Here is a 17660-nt window from a genome sequence, read left to right on the forward strand (position 1 = left end):
ACAAAGAGGAGGATATCAACAAGGAAAAGCATTGATTTCCAACAGCTCCACACAGTCGTTCTGCCCATGCATTTCGGGGTGCTCAGCCCCTCAGCACCACTGGGCTCTGCTCATCACACACCTGGGCTCAACAGCAATCAGTTCCCCTTTCCAGATCATTAGCATGGCTCACCACACATCCCTGAGCCACCGTGGTCAGCCATGGCTTTTAATGCAGGGCTGTTTCTCTCTCGTAACCATGCCAGGTATTACTGGTTGGTATTACTTTGTTCTCGCTACATGGCAGGCTCCCGGGAGGATGAAATTAAAGGGGTCTGATCACAGATTTCTCCTCAGCAACTAACCCTTAAGGTGAAGGTTCTCCAAGCTGCAGCATGTTTGTTCATTCCTATACAGCTGCAAATAAATAATCAGGGAAAAACAATCAGTGCATGATTATAGCCAGACTTGGCCAAGGCAACGTGGGTCAGAATTAAACCTCATCTGAAAGGTAGGTCATGGCTCTTGTATATACCCCCCCCCCGCCTTTAAAGCTGCAGTGATAATTGCATGATGAAGGAAGAAAGAAAAAAAAGAGAGGAACAAAAAACCAAATCAACAGAAGCAAAAAGCCAGGCACCCAAGATATCTTTGCAGGAGCTGGTCCTCTTGAATCAGAACCCTGGAATTGTTCTGCAATCGACTCAGCGGACAGTTACCATCTGTTTATGGAAAAAAATGTTAATAACCCCCAATCATAATCAAATAGGCAACCACTTTAGTTTAAGTACCTATTAACTAATGCTAAATTACAATGGAACAGCTCTGCAAGTACTTCTGACATCCACATGCACATCAGCAGCGCCAGCACTTTGATCAGGGCTATTAGAACAAATACCAAATGAACAGATAGCGATGTCATTCCTCAAACATTACAGCAAGCGTGGGCTGTGTTTATTTACTGTTTTTTTCATTTCTCTCCCACCTCTTTGTTGTTTCTACCTATTCAGAAAATATGTATGTGCCTGTGTACAGACGTACGCACCACCCACGGCAGCAGACCCTGTGAAAGCCTGGTCCCCTGTGCTTTGTTTTTCTGTCCAAGGCTGAGCTTCCATATGGATTCTCCAATGCCCAGAAAGGCTTGAGGCATTTCCATCAGTGGGGCATCACCTGATTTGTCATCCTCTATTTAACCCCATTATTACCATGACGCCTGTAAAGGCACCTCTAAGTCCTTCCCCCATCTCCTCTGGGTGGAACCGGCTGCTGCAGAGAGAGGGAAAACCAGGCAGGCAGAGCTGTGCACACACGCTTCCACGCATGCAGAGAGGCAGCAAGATCACATGCCTTATTTCTTTAGGAAATCAGATTAAAAAGCAATTGACTCTTTGCCAACTGTAACCAAGTCTGAACCATTAGCTGGCACTGACTCTGCCCAAGGAAGAAAACCTCATTTGGAGAATGCAAGTAGTTTTTAATCTCAGAGCCTGGAATATAGTTCCTCTCAGCAAAACAACAAGTGGTCTTGTCTGAAGATTTTCTCTAGCATCTTTCTCTTCCTATCTCTGCAAACTCAATTTTTTATTATTTTAAGCTGTGCAGCACCAGTAATACATGACAAATATGCATGAGCACACGTTCCTTATCCCTAGGCACTTGCAGATGTAATAGAAAACAAGCAAAAGGAGTATATATTTCAGTCCATCAACCTAAGCATTTACATGGCCTCCACCGCTGTGCCATCCAAACATTTTGTTAGTCCCAGGACTTCTCTGTGCCGTTATTATTGTTTTATGAAATTTCATTTTTGTTAGTCCCAGGACTTGTATGTAGCTTTTTTATTATATTACAAAATTTCATTTCCTGTCATCTGTCGGGATTAAACTTTGATGGGAAGACGCGGGTTTACAAGGTGACAAGCCTGACCCCAGAAGATGAGGTGTAAAATCCTCCACCTCCAGTGGGTGGTCAGGGAACGCAGGACACCAAGCCCAGAGATGAAGCAAGCAGTGACTGAGCGTGGGATGCTGGGATCCTTGCTCCCCTGAGGTCTATCCCACCTGTAAAACCCACTCCCCTGGGACATGGTAGTAAACCAAAGGGCCCTGATTCCCAGTATCTTGCTCTGTAAGACCCTAGTCTTCTTCCTACACTAATACAAGGCTTTAAAAACCACCTCAGCTCCCTCTCTGGATACGTCATCCTTCAGCAAAGAGTTGAAGCCTATGTCTGTGACTTCAACGTGTCTCAGTTTTCGCATTCACTTTTCCCAGCGCTTTCCCCTCTGCTGCCTCCGTGCTGCCCATGTAGCACCACGTTTCACAAAAAGGTGCTTTGTTTGCCATTTTCCTGCTGCCTCCACCACCTTGGCTCTGGCAATCCCTCAGCCCCCCTCCCCAGCTGCTTCAGCCCACCCCTATGCCCCCCAGCTATGGAAGGCAACATCAACAGGCATCCAGAAAGGGGATTTGACCTTTGCCATCCCCTGTTAATGAATGTCCTCTCTGGAGGGAGCAGGGAAAGGCGAGGGGGATGGCACAGAGCCAGTCTCCATGAGCTCAGCCAAGGGACGCCGAGGAGCTGGGAGCACAGCACATCAGAGACCCCTTCACAAGGAGCTTTTGTTGATGCCACTGCTCCAGCCCATCGATGGCATGCTTGGCAGCACTGGCTTTTCTACCAGGCTGCTGGCTGGATCAGTAGCCAGGTCGTAACCAGAGCAACAGCTCTGCCAGGACTCTTGTGCAATGCTCCCAGTGTGCGTCACCAGCCAGGAGAGGAGAAATGTGGACACACGGTCCCCTCGTAGTCCACCCCCAGCACATGTGCCCCAAAACACTTTCTTTTCAAAGGCAGTTGGGATGTTGGACACTTGGCAGCCCATTAGTCCACTGTTAAGACTAGAGGGCAATCTGGCCAGGGGGACTTTCCAGCTCAACATGACATCCAACCTTCTCAGTCCAAGTCCACCTCTTTCTAGGACATAAACCATCTGCTTAATACTAGGAGATGCAGAAGGAAAAAGATGTGCTCAGAGACAAGGTGCTTTGGGTAACGTGTCCAACATGAACACACAATGTTCTGCATCCGTGACAGAAACAACAGGAAAAACCTGCTCCTGCGGGCTTGCCAAGCTGGGATTTCAACAACAAGTGGCAATGTATCAGCTGGCAACAAACAGCTCCTGATTCAGGGAATCATGCACTTTCCCAAAAAGACTCAGGGTCTGGATTTTTTTTATTTTTTTTTTTATTTTTTTAGTAAATCATAACACGCTGGGTGCCATACAGGATGGCTCCTGTCCAAGAATTAACTGATAATGAGGGACCCAGAGGAAAGTGCCAGCCAGAAGAGATTTGGAGGCAGTTTCTGGCTGCACTGTCCCATACAGCATGTCAGAATAAGGTAGGACTGTATGTGAGCTCCTGGAAAAGCAGCTCAGGACCACTCAATAAAGTGATTTGGGCAAGGGCATCAGCACATGAACAGGCAGCCTCCAGGGAGAAGGAAAGGTACAGCAACTCATTAATGGAACTGAAAGAGGAGACAATGGGGAAAGAGACATCTAGCACAAACACAAGCTTTGAGGTACCACCACCAGATTGAGACCATTTGAAACAGCTCAGCTGAGACCGTAAAGCAACTGAATGAGAGATCAAGGTTCTGGACCCATGGGCTTGCAGTGCAGCAAGGAAAGAGAGTATAGAAGCTGCATTTTGGAAAGCACAGAGGAACTGTGACATTTCTTGTAGAGGTGAGGAACAAATCAACTACAGCTGGCAGTGTACCACCAAGCATCCAAGCCACTGCAGGGAAATGGAAGAGTTGCCTTTGTGTTGTGGATGAAAGTGGTGAGGTTTGGTAGGAAGCCTGGTGCAGAGAAGGGAGATACAAGCTAAAGACGCAAAGCCTGGTGGCATGGCAGTTGACAATGGTGTTATGGCAAAAGAAAAAAGTGTAGGCAGAAGAGACACTGGGGAAAAGCAGGAGGGTCAGCGTGGGTATGGCCGTGTGCTAGGGAGACTGTCCACAGGGCAGGAGGATCTTCAGCCTTGTACAGGGAGCAGAGCTTAGGCAGTATGAGTAGGCTGCCCATGGTGGTGCCTATGATACTTGTGACTCATTAAAGAGCTATCTCCCTGGCTTTAAAGATCATAGAATCATAGAATGGTTTGGGTTGGAAGGGACCTTAGAGATCATCCAGTTCCAACCCCCCTGCCATCAGCAGGGACACCTTCCACTAGACCAGGTTGCTTAACACCTCATCCAACCTGGCCTTAAACACCTCCAGGGAGGGGGCATCCACAACTTCCTTGGGCAACCTGTTCCAGTTTACACAAGCCTCAGCCCAAGATGTATTTAATTACTGTCAACTCCATCTCTCCAAGCAATGTCATCAATAAAACTTTTAGAAACTTTGCAGGGTTGTGGTTTCATATCAGAATTGGAAGAAATACAGCATGATGAGGAGGAAAGCAGTCTTTTCTGGCTGAACACTTTTGTCTCCCAAAAACTGCACACACAAGGGCACATCACAGCACCCCTATGGTTTCTGGGAATGTAGAATATCCACTAACACACTTATCCAAAAACCTCTGAACACATACACACATCTGTTCACCAAGACTGGTTACTCACATAAGGTTCACTCCTCTTTGATTCTTCCATTAGGGTCACAAGTTACTCGTACTTTTTATATTCATATCTCTAAGCCCCATCAGTGGCAAATGCCCAAGCACTTCCAAAGTGTTCTGTCAAATCCCTCCAGAAGGCACATAAAATCATCCCAATTTTACAGATGGGGAAATTAAAGCAGAGACAGAGGTTAAGACAGCTAATTGCCTACGGACACTGAGTCAGTAGAAGAGCTGGGAATTGATCCCAGGAACCATGTCTTCCATTCCTCTACTCCACCCACCAGTTAGGACACCCTACCAGATGGTTATCATCATTGGACATATGGACTAAATATTGCTAAGTTGGTGTAGAAGATTTGCTATTTAATTAAATGTCCTGTCTTCCATCTCCATAAGGTTCATAAGGGAAACTCCAGTCAGAATCCCATCTGGATCCACTCAGGAAATGTCTCTGTAAAGCAAACGAAGCCCTAGACAAGCACAAGAATCATTCCCAAACCTATTAACCTGCCCTGCAATGTGAACCTCAGCAAGGTTGGGGAATAATCTGCAACTCAGGAGCCTTGGAAGAAGCCCATATTTGTCAAAGCCTGGCTTCAAACAGTGCATGAGCCACCAATTAGGCTGGGAACTACTTTGTCATGTGAAGGTTCTTCCTCCGACCTTCACTGGGCACCACCAACGCTGCCCAGCTGGAGATGCCAATAGAGTCACAAAAAGCAGATGGCACAGAGTCATCTACTTTCTCCTGGCGCTAGTTCTATCACATCACAGGGCTGGTGTTGGTAGGATAGAGAAACCAGTTCTGCCTGGCAAACATCAGATGCCTTCTCACTTTCCAATCACTACCAAGGACACTTGAAATAGCTCTTAAGGTGGTTATTCATGACACAGAGGAGGAAACTTTCCAACAGAGAGCCAGCAGAAAGAGACCTTCCACATCAATGAAAGACAGGTTAGCTGTTGCTTTCCCAACATGGACCTTATAAACTTAGAGAAGCATCGCAGCTCCCATTCACAGACAAGCACAGAATGGCTGCATCTGCCTTTCCAACAGAAGCCAAACCAATTGCACATTCTTCTGTTTCCCCTTCACACCTTGCACTCTCTGCAAGGGGAAACCAATGCATCATCAGGTGCACAAAGGAGATTTCACCCAAGAACATGCTGTCCTGAGTACAACTCCATCAATGCATGGCTGGAGAGAGCAGGTTCAAAGCTCTTCTGGGCAACCTGTAGATGTAGTTATGTACTGATGAGGAAAACACATGCCTACTTCTGCCCAGAAGCACTTAGAGGTGAAAACCACCAGCCTGTATATCTTCATTACTGTCTCAACAAATAGAAGACAGCTGGACAAAATTCTCTCTAGAAGACATTGCAGCAATACTGACAACGTAGGAATAAAATCACAACACCTTTCCATGTGTGCTACAAGAGCCGGGTAATCCTGGAAGGTGCCTCCTGCTAGAGGAAAGCAACTGCACTTACCTTTCATCCCAAACTTGGACCGCCGGCCATACTTGTTGATCATAATAAAGAGGATGACCAAGAGGACACAAGCAAAAGCTGCCAGCCCAACCGCTATGGAAACCTGAAAGGAAAAATCCTCAGAGTCAAGACAGAGGAATTTAGGAATCTAGTTTGGAAATACATCACCTCCTTGCCTAGTTAACCTTTCTGTAGGTTCACACCATCTACTGCAGCCCCAAGGATATCAGCTGTAGAAGAAAATACAAGTGAAAGCAAAGGGCTCTGGCACAGGTTGGAAGCATCACAGGCTGTTTATAGGACTGGGGGGTTTGAGATCTCCTTATCAGTGGTGGTGTTCTGGCACCACTTCTTCCCAGCTTCTCACTCCATAAATCTGCAGGGAAGGAGAACCTCTACTCCGGTGCCTGAGCTTCCTCTTCAGTGCACCATATCACAAGCCTCCATTTGTGACATTGCCACAGTGCCATGACATCACAACACTAAAGCTGTACTAACCTGAGCTGGGCACACACATTAACAACAGAAAATTCTTTAGAAAGAACAACTCTGCCTCCACCCAAACATCCCTCAGGACAAAGGATGAGAGAAAATAACACATCACAAAAAGGAAACAGAAGAAATTAAGACAAAATATGTTGGGTATTTTTTTTCCCAAAAAAACATTTGGTTTTCCTAAATTCTCTAATGGTTGCCTATTTATTGTATTTTTCAGTGGTAAATATTTATACTACCACAGTGTCCAAAGTCCTTCACTGGAACTGTGGTTGCACTGTGTCAGTGTACAAGCACAGGAAAGAAAACCTCCTTGCCCTAAAGGGTTTACAATCCCAGGCTTATTTTAATATTTATGAATATTTATTCCTTCAAGTCTTTGCTGGAGATATTTTTATTGCATTGATGTAAACAACAATTTCTTTGGCGTTTGTCCAATTGTTCTCCTGTACTGGGTTTTGTGATGCATTTAGACTTTGCTTCCTTTTACAAAACTGTATTCTTCTATAATAGAAAATACATCATTTAACCAAGAAAAGGTAATTTCATTTTGCAACACTTTTCCCTGCCCTTGATACATTAGCTATATTTTAAATTTTTTATTTTACCACACTATTTTCATCTCCCATCTTTTCTTCTCTGCTTTATATTTAATAATCAGAGCACATTATTACTCCAGTCTCACTGTTCAAAGCTTTCACTCCACTTATTTAGTTGGATGGGAACAGAAGCCAAGGTGGATTGAGTTTGGTTCATTTTGTTAACACCTTGTGGGTTTCAAGATCTTAAAATTTTCACGGAATTAAAGCAACTGTGTAACATGCTGGGGTTTTTTCCCCCCCAGTACTTACACACACATTTTTTTCTTCTTCTGCCTGGATTCTGCAGAAGATAGACAATGTTGAGATCTGATAAGCCCTGGCTTTCTTTCCTTTTTCATTTTTGGCATGCCCTGCAGAGCAGGAGGGAGGGCAAACTGGCATTGACAGAATTGAACCACACTAAATCTGAGTCCCTCACAGGGCTAAAGTTAACAGCTCAATAATAGTCTGAAACACACAATCGCCTGTTTGTTTGTTCTCTGGGTGCTACTTTTTTTAGAGTGAGAATTTCTGACCCTGCCAGCAGCGACTTCACAGGATGTCTTATTTTCAAAGAGCTCCCTGGTTCCACACTGCAGACCCAAGAGGATCAGATGGTTCATGTCAGTGTTTTACTTGCCTGACACAAGCCACAAAATCCTTCTGATTGTTGTCTTGAGTCATAAAAGAACATATTTTCCTTGAAAACTTCTCAAAACAATACAGGAATGTAAATACTGAGTCATCAATAACAAGAAATGCATGGAAAACAGTTCTGTAGAGAAGAGGACAGGACTCACCCCAAAAGTGTCCTCCTCTGGTTTGTGGGTCACAGTGATTGGTGGGGTGGGACTCACTTCATAATCACCAACTGAAACCAAAACGCCAAAGACAGAAGATTCAGTATGGCTCCCATGAGACCCCAAGGCACCAGCACATCCCCGAAGGCAGTGCCTGATCTAAAGAGATCCAGTTCACCCCTAACAAAGGCTGCAACTTTCAATTTCAGAAGGTACCAAAATCAACCATCAGAGAGTTCCCCATGCACATCAGCAGAGATAACACTGATCAGGACAATGCTGATGTCACTCCAACCTTACAAATGAGAAACACTTGTGTGCCTGGTGTCCTAGGGTGGGTGACCTCAATGTCAACCTTCTCAAGAATTTTCAGAAATCTACTGGGCTAAGTAGGGTTAAAACACAAGACTGACTCCAGCAGAACTTGATCCAAAGAAACAGTTACTTGGATGTTTTTTTGGAGGGAAAATAAACAAACAAACAAAAAAAAGAATCAATCTGTTGATGAAACACTACAGAAGTCAAATCCCACTTTTCATCCCATTCCACACTAGAGAGCATATCATAAATGGCCCACACAACTGCTCTAGGGATTGGCCAGCCTGCATCTACTTAAGACTCCTGCTACCCACAATCAACTGGTTAGAGTTTCAGTGATATTTATCTCCAGCCCTGCCATTTAAGACCTCAGAGACTGTAATTTCCACTATAGGACCTTCTTCAGGACATCACTAGAGGTAAATGGGCATCTCCTGGGCTCTAGAGATTGCCCAACTGACCAAAAGCTCTCCAGCCATCTTCATGCATGGGGAACACAGGGCTTTGTGCAACCTCTGCCAACTTGCTTTTGGCTTCCTGATTTTCCCTGTAGGAACATGTAAGTCACAGAAGGGCAGGGGGAATGACAAAAACAAAACATCCACAGTATGCAAAGGGCAAGGAGACACTTACTTGAGACAAAGTTGTCCGTACTTTCTGTGGAAAGGACAAAGAGAAGCAACACAGTTAGCAGCACAGCAAAGGGAGAGCGGTGTCATTCCTAACCTCACCTCAGACACACTCCACCATCCCCAGAGCCCAGGAAACCAAAACTTCTCAAATCTTGTCCTATTGGGCAATTGTAACTGGAAATTTCAGTGCATCTACCAGCAGGACATTCCTGAGGTCAGGATGGAGTGCACAGGGGTAACTGCAGGGCTGAAACAGGAGCAGAGGGATGCTGCTGCCAAAACAGAGAACAGTTAGCAGCACCCTCTACTAAGACTTTTACATGGCCATTGAACTACTTTGCTTTCAGCAAGTGAGCAAAGCTCAAGAGACACAAGGGCTTAGCAGGATGAAGGTTGAGGCGAAAGAAGCAGATTTTCCCCAGCGAGAAAGTCCTACAGGGATGAGGACCAGCTCCCAGGAAGGTCAGTCCACTTTGGAGCAGGGGGTTAGAGACCTCCTCTGGGATCCCTCAATAGCCTACTGAACCACTCATGAAAGCTAACAGCATCTGAACTGGACGTGGAGGCTGTAGCTGTCCTTGAGCTGCATCTTGCCCAAGACAGCTGCACCAGTCCCTGCTGTCAGCCACTTGATTTCTCCAGTCTATTCAGTAAAGCTCCTTCAGCTCCAAAGGCAGCCAAGGCCCCAGATGATGAAGTCTAAAGCTCTCAGTGACACTCAGTTTACATAGCATGAGAACAACGTCAGCTTTCAATTCGCTTGCCCATGTAAGAAATTGAGACTGATATTAACTGGAGTTTACACAGCTTTGCTGGCAGAGGGCTCCTGGAAGGACTGAAACATTCACACTGAAGTACGGGTGAGGTTTGGAAGGGAAGTGTAAAACAATCCCCAGGTGACAAACATGGTTTTCCAAACCAGAGGGGAAAAAAAAATACTGAAAAAATATTTTTGTTTCAAGTCAAGCGGAAAAGTAACTTTCCATGGCTTTTTCTAGCAAGAGGGGGAAAAAAAGGAAGAAATATTTCATTTGCAGACTTTTTCTTTTTTTCTATTAAAGCAGACAGAGCATAGTCATAAAACTCTCGCTGCTTCTACATTTTCCCCTTTTGATTTTTCTCTGCTGGGCTAAGCAAACTCAGCAGAAACCCACAAAATGTTTTTCCCACTAAACCCTATTTTTTGAAGCATAAAATATAGCCAAGAAATTTCAGCCAACTTGAGCTCTGTGAGAAGTTGCCAAAGAAATGAACAATCATCAAGGAGGGGAGGTAGGTACATTAATTTTTGTGGATTAAAAAAGGAGATAGCAACCTATGGTAGAGATACCAATGACAACAATGCAGTGAGACATAAATCTGTCCTGGGAGCCACTTCCCTGGCTCCTAGAGCCACAACATCGCAGAGAAGCAGGATATGGCATGGGACACATCTCCCAGCTCCCATCCAGCTCCTAGCAGCACCTTTCTCCTCTCAACTTGGGAAACAGGAAGGGCATGTAGTCATAGAACAAGGGGAAATGGCAATAAACTGGAAGAGGTTAGATTTAGATTAGATCTTAAGAAGAAATTATTTACTCTGAGGGTGGTGAGACACTGGAACAGGTTGCCCAAGGAAGTTGTGGATGCCCCCTCCCTGGAAGTGTTTAAGGTCAGGTTGGATGAGGCTTTGAGCAACCTGGTCTAGTGGAAGGTGTCCCTGCTGATGGCAGGGGGGTTGGAACTGGATGATCTTTAAGGTCCCTTCCAACCCAAACCATTTTATGATTCCATGAAGTACAATCTGTCACCGTACCAACAAGAGATTGCAGACCAAGGGTTTCTCAAAAAACATGGTCACAGGTTTTTTCCTATGCCAATAGGAAGCTTTCCAGGCACTACACTTTAATTTATTAAGACTGTCATCCTGAGTAGTGACAGCAAAACCCTTGCACATGTGAAAAGCTATAGGTAATAATCATCTTGAATAAACCACACTGGGGAACCTTCAATTTGTGGCATTTTCTGGAGGAATCTACCTTCAAATGTGAAATTCTAAACGTCAGCTGCGTTGAGGGTTAATATGTCAGCTGTAGTGGTGGATGGAGCAATGAACTTCAAGGAAAGTAAATTACACCCTACACTGGGCTGACAGGGTCTGCTGGGGTCAGGAACATCTTGGGACTTTGGATCAGAGGAAGTAAAAGAAATGGATCAGTCTTGCTAAGAGATGGTTCAGACTTTGTAAGTACTCCACACCAACAATACCTACAAGGGGTGAGTGAAGATGCACTCACAAGGGCAGTATTTTTCATATATTTTCCATGACTGGATTCTCCCAGAGCCTTTGACACAAGTGGTTCTTCAAACATCAACATCCCTTCCCACATCACAACATGGCTCAGATCCATTTCCAAAATCAGCTCTCCAGAACAGCAGATCTGCCCCTTTTTCTGGAGGTCCAGCACCTACTTAAGAGCTGTCCCCATTTCACAGATGGGGAAATTGAGTCACAAAGGTGGGATCTGACAGCACTGAGACTGCAAACCTGTGCCTCTCCTCACCCACCTACATTTGATAAGCTGCTCTTCTGCCCTGACAGAAGGAAACATAAATAGGTCAGATAGCCAAAGAGGGCATCATCCTTGGAGGCAGAATACAAATTTTTCACTCCCATCCATATCAGCTCATTTGTTCAATTGTCAGATCTTCAAGGCAGAGATTTGGGGTTGCATTTACGATATCTGACCTGCGGGAAAACTCCGTGTACATATATGGTGTGATATAAATAATAAATGAGAGTAGTGGTGGTATTTTTCTATATTTAGCAAACGCCCTATTTTGCTGTATTTTCTTGGGCTGCAGGGGCCAATTTAGAGCTGCCACTTTCTCATGGCATCATTCCTGAAGGCAGCAGCATGCACAGATCTTAACTCCATGATGGCCAGCGTGGTGTTGCAATGACAGAGAGAAGACCAAGACCCCCCATTCCCATACAGAGATGACAGGTCACCACAAAAGTCTCTACTGCACTCCCCAGAGCTGGATCTTCATGTCCTCAAATGCCTTTTTTTTTTTTTTTTTCTCCAGTTAAGCCCTGAATCACGAGGGAGTACAACAGGGAATTCCAAACAATCAGCTAAGAAATCCCAGCAAACTGATGCAAAGCGACTAATTGAGCCATCGCATCTTTTGTAGACCTGTCATCCTGAAATTGCCCATGTCATATTTAGAAAGAAAACAATCCTGACACTGCTGCATCCAGTTATGATCATTTCACAAATGCAAGCTAGAAGAAAAAAAGGGAAGAACTGCAACACTCTAAAGGGCTTTCATTTCTTTAGCTTATAACTAGCAATCACATCAAAGAATAATTTCTCTGAAAAAAATTGGGCAACCTCTTTGAGACAATCCAGAGAAAAGTCAAAATAATTGACCAAACTTTCATCCTATTGCCAATGAAATCCCTCTGAAATCCCTAAAGATCTTAAAAAAAACAAAAAACAGCAAAATGCAGAATATATTACACAATAAAAATGTCTAAACCAGTTTCTCTCTCTCTGCAATAAAGAGTTCTTATGACACCAAAGCACACTTGAGTAGGAGAATCAGAAGGTCAGAAGAGATCTCCAGAGGTCAACTCTTCCAACCTGCTCAATGGTCAGTTTGGGTTGTCAAGGCCTTGTCTAGGTGAAAGGATTACTGATGGGACCATAACAAGACCTTCATATTGCAAGCAGCTCTAACGAGAGAAACTGAATATCCTACCTGGAAAGGGCTTTTCAAGGAAGTGTCCTTTGATGGTTTGGTTGGCTGAGCCCAGCTGGTTGGTAGCCACAATTGTGTAGTTGCCATTGTTGTAGTGAGTGGGTTTGTTGAAGAGCAGGCAACCCTCAGACACTTCCCCTTGTTGGTAAAACTCCATGTGGATGATCTCTGTCTCCCGGAGGACCTGGCCATTGTGCAGCCAGTGAAGGGTGGGAGCTGGGTTCCCATGCACTGCAAACGCAATGCAGTGCTCCAGGTGTAGCACCGGCTCCTCCAGGGTTAAGATGCGAGGGGGATCTAGCAGAGAGAAACATGGCAGGCTCACAGCACACCTCCACCCACATCATGTTTCTCTGCACCATGGAAATTAAGATTATCAAAAACACAACCTCCAAAATCCCTTGTTGCCTCTATTTGTCCCATGGACGTCTGCAAACAAGCAGCTCTAAGTCACAAGAACTACTCCATGCTCCCCAGAAGGAGGATCTGAACCACAGCCAGCTCTCCTGGGCTTCTGAACAGGGGTAAAAATTAACTGTAGGGATGGTTCTTTCACTAGCCCATAAACAAATAAGCTTGGAATTGTCTGGTCCACACACCTACTGCTGCTCTTCTTCCCCCAAGGGATCACGGGCCTGTCCCCATTAAGGAGGACACTACGACATAGCACTGTGACATTACACATGTGCCAGGTGCCCATGGGAGCTCTTCAGTCACACTGAGTGATTTTTGATCGCACAGCAGTGGAAGCAAACATCCCTCAGTGACTGCCTGTCCTTCGGGGTTTCGACTGCCTGAATATCCCAAAGGAGTTCTCACCCGTCGAACACCCTCCAGGGGTGTTTTAATTAAAGGGAGGAGAGTGGGAGAGGGAAAAGAAAAGTAGAGACTCCACCTGCAATTTATTGCATATGCATTGTCTTCCCCTCCTGGGACACCCCAAGAATTCAAATGTTGCTGTGCCACCGCTTCTGAAACAGCATTTACAACGCCTACATGTAAGGTCCCAAACCCTCAAGGCTGGCAAGGTCTGAACTAGAAGAACAGAGTTTTATGCAAAGACAAAGGACACAAAAAGGTGTAGGTCTTCCCTAAAACTCTCCTTTTCCTGGTACCATCCAGCTGCAAAGACAACCCATAGGGCATCTACAAAAAACAAAAACAACACACCAACTTTGACCTGTCTTTTGGAAAAAAAGATGGTGATTTTTTCCGACAGTAAAAGTGGCAGAAGAAAACAAGGTGCAGAGCTGGTTGAAGATCAGAATTCTCCCACCAGCACCCAACTACCCTGAAGCACACAGCCGTGTCCCAGCCACCTCCTTTCACTCTCAAGCCTAGATCCACACGTGGCTTGTTCACATCTTCCTGGCAAAGAGGATTCAAAACAAGCAGCCACCTACACGCACAAACCCAGATCTTTTCAGTGTGAAATCACAGCCTGAGTGATGGGTCTGGGCAACAAGAGCAGGGGGAGCAGAAACTGTCAGCAGCTTAGAGGATTACAAGGGTGAAAATAGGCATTGGCGTGGTGATGTTTAAGGTGTGGAGGAAAAGATGTTAAAATGCAGTACAAAAACCACCCGCCTGCTGACCAGTCACCTCTGAGCTGATCTGAAGTTTAGTTACCTCCATTCTTCAATCCATCAATAGTACTTATTGGGAGGAAGATGAAAGCAGTAAAGCATCATGCTCTCATTTTTCTCATCCCTGCCTTGCCTACAGGACTCCATGGCTTCTGCACTGGACATACAACACACGTGGGTTCACCAAGACTAGCCAGAACCTCACGTAGGTCTCCACTCAACCTGGCAATGTTGGGGATGGAGAATAGATTTTCAAACTACAGAATAAGGGCAAATATTACAGACGCAGCAACATCTAGTAAATCTCAGCTGTTTGAGAGCACAAAGCTGTGTAAACTTTCTCTTAAGGTCAGGTTTGTGTTAAGTTATATTAGAAAGCACGAAGAAAGTTTAGCTTTGCAGCTAAAAGTGAACAGTTGAAATTTGACGTGTGCATGTTTACATGGCATTTACAGTTTAACTTTAGAAGAACAGATCTAGGAGGGAACATTAGTATCCCTGAAATCAGAGGCAAGATTTACATTGACTTTAGCAAGGGTGACATTTAACCTCTCACATAGCATCAAGGCAAGCAACTCGGTGTTTGTAAACAGAGTTTTAGCCCCTCTACAGCTTTTCCTCACTCTGCTGGATCTTCCAAGAGATGACTGGAGATATGTACACCACCAGTGTGGCACTTCTGCTCCTCCCCTGCTCTAGTGCTCATTTCTGCATTAATGGAAGCAGCAGGAAAGCAAAAATACTGAAACTTAAGAGAAAGCTGTGCAAGGATCCACCTCCTCCTCACTGTGCTCCTAATCCTCATCCACAAAACCCATATGTCACAGGTAGCAAGTGGCCATGTGGTCAAGGTCTCTCCACCACTACTTACAGTAGACGGTGAGGAGTACGCTGGCATTGCTCATCCCCACCACGTTCTCAGCAATGCAGGTGAGCAGGAACCCGTTGTCCTCACTGGTGACATTTACCAAAGTCAAGTTGATGGCATGAACATTGGTCCAGTTGAGGTTGGTCTAAAAATCAGAGAGAAATATAGACAGATATCGGCGCCTGTTGGCTTCTCTCCTCCCTTCTTCTGCCTCCAGAAGAGGAGAATCTCAGTTTCCATGTAAGGTGCAAGAAGGTCTCCAAAATCTAAGGACATCTATCATCTGGATGAGGGGAGATGTTTCCACATCTGATTAAGGACACGATATCCTATAAGAGGAACCATTGGGAGGGAGAGATCCATAGTGTTGTAGCACTAATAAACATGACTTACCTCTAGAAAACCTTGCTTAGCTGCCTATTTCAACTACAGCTATTGCAGACACCTTTGTAAACAGGTAGTTTCATTAGAGGAGACACAAGTTAATTCAATTAGGGAGCACTGAGATATGAAGCTATCTCATCTTTACTTTCCAACCACAGAAAGGGAAGGTTTTGCTGCCTGCAGTACCCTTCAGGTAATTCCTAGGTCCTCATATGGATAGGCTACGGCCTCAGTTTTCCTTTGGACACAATCCTTTTACATTTCTCATAGCAGCAGTCTCCACCATCTACCTGACCCTCTGCCCTGCATGACAGATCTGGGGAACCCATGGTAGCTGCCCTGCACTTGTCACACTAGGTGCAGGCAGCACTGGGGTCCCACTGCCCCTACCTGGTGTGTGTTGATGGAGTGCAGATCAGCCACCGTCCAGTCGACATCGGGCAGCGGCGAGCCTGAACCATTGCAGGTGATGACAGCGTTCTCTCCTTCCCGCACCGTCAGGTTCACATGGCTCACGCTGATCTCAGGGAGGTCTAGGAGAGCCAGACACCAAGGCACTCAGGTGTGGAGCAGCATTGGCTACAGCCAGCTGCAGGATGCACACATGTGGACCTTGATCCTGTCAAGCTGTTTCCCAAAATTTGCCTCCAGCACCCTGGGATAAGTAGCAAGAGGCAACAGCACGGCCTTACCCCACCAAGGGAAGGATGAGGCATGGACACAAGGGAAAGTATGGACAATGGATATGTGCCAGCTGAACAGACCCTCCCATCACACTCAAGTCCATATTTGCATCCAGTTCTGGCTGCCCTTCCCTTCACACAACTTCCCCCTTCCCCATCTCTTCTACTCCCACAGATGTTTCTCTCAAGTCACCTGGGATGGGAAAACTGTATGCTCTGGGAGAGGACCCAAAGTGTTCCCACCTCCAGGGACAAGGCACAGAGCGTCTAAATACTCCAGATGAGGACAGTGTCCCTCTCATTTATATCAATCAAGAGAAGATGACCAAGGATGTGTCCTCGTATTAACTGCAACTCTCCTAATAAAAGGTGCCCTTGTTCTTCCTTGGTGGTGGCAGGGAGATTCACTGATTTATGGTGTTTCTGATTTACATCACTTCCTTACTTGCTGCCACAGGCCCCAAATATCCTTGTAACATGAAACAAGACAGTGCTGGGTGCAAGAAGGACAAACACTCTTCTTGCATGGGGAAGGCTTTCTGGGCTCATCGTAGAGGCAATTTGGGTAGGAAGGGCAGGGGGGAGCTGGCCAGCTGGCCAGCTCTCCGTCGAAGGGCAGCAGCATCCATCACACCATCCCAAACCCAAGGATGGAGATATACACCCTTTCATTTCCATCAGGGAGTGACACCGGGGAAAAGTAACATTGCACTGATTCAGGAGGATGCCAGAAGAAAGGAGGCAGCAGTCAAGACCTGGCAAAGTTGCAGAGGTAGCAGGAATCATCAGAGAGGGAAATGAAAGGGACATATATGGTCTCTCCAGGTCGAGCTGATATCAAACACGACCCCACCAAGTCACACCAGCTCTCAGCAACAAAGTGCAAATACAAATGGGGTGTTGTTAAAACATCCCTTGAGCCTTCTTAGTGCTTGGACAGAAAGACTCTCCTCTGGAGGAAAGCAGATCAGTGTGGCTTCCTTCCCTTCCAGGGGACTGTGAGGTCAGAGGAGGTGCTCACCCTGCACACCAGCACATTTGTGTTCCCAAATGAGCACCCTGCTGTCACCTCAAGTCTAATACCACCATTGATGGATCACCTTCTCCTCTTGTCCATGATCCCTAAGGATTTTTTTTCCCTCTAGTCCTTGCAGATTTTTCTTCCTATGTGGGGAAGAAATTACAGTGGTCTCTCAAACCTTTTTAGTTCATCCACATGCAGGCACACTTTGGCCAATTTCCAGAGCTTAGTAAAGTGATATTTTGAACTTGAGGGGGAAAAAAAAATAAATTCATGCAAATCCCAATGTGCATGTTGTTTGCCTACTGCTACCAGAAACAAACACAAATTCCTAGAAGAGAGGATGATCATTGTAAAAAGAAAACATCTGGTTTTCCTCCCTTTTTCAGCCCGTGAGTTTGACAGCTGCTTGCATATAGACAGTTTAATTGTCCT

At 45.5% G+C, this 17660-nt stretch overlaps 1 protein-coding gene across 1 annotated transcript in view; it reads right to left on the reverse strand.

Annotated features, from left to right (window-relative positions):
• Positions 1-6110: 6110 nt before the first annotated feature.
• Positions 6111-17660, reverse strand: part of LOC104524973 (NT-3 growth factor receptor) — a gene marked incomplete at its 3' end in the record, with an annotated part of 41635 nt that continues 30085 nt past the window's right edge. Inside the window, exons 5-10 of the mRNA XM_010168008.2 lie at positions 15912-16054; positions 15141-15282; positions 12684-12980; positions 8938-8961; positions 7987-8057; positions 6111-6213 (exon numbers count right to left, since the gene is read on the reverse strand). Coding sequence (XP_010166310.2) covers positions 6111-6213; positions 7987-8057; positions 8938-8961; positions 12684-12980; positions 15141-15282; positions 15912-16054 — 780 coding nt within the window. The remainder of the gene's footprint in view (positions 6214-7986; positions 8058-8937; positions 8962-12683; positions 12981-15140; positions 15283-15911; positions 16055-17660) is intronic.

Source organism: Antrostomus carolinensis, unplaced genomic scaffold (genome assembly GCF_000700745.2).
Source record: "Antrostomus carolinensis isolate BGI_N321 unplaced genomic scaffold, ASM70074v2 scaffold7345, whole genome shotgun sequence".
Lineage (NCBI taxonomy): Eukaryota > Metazoa > Chordata > Aves > Caprimulgiformes > Caprimulgidae > Antrostomus > Antrostomus carolinensis.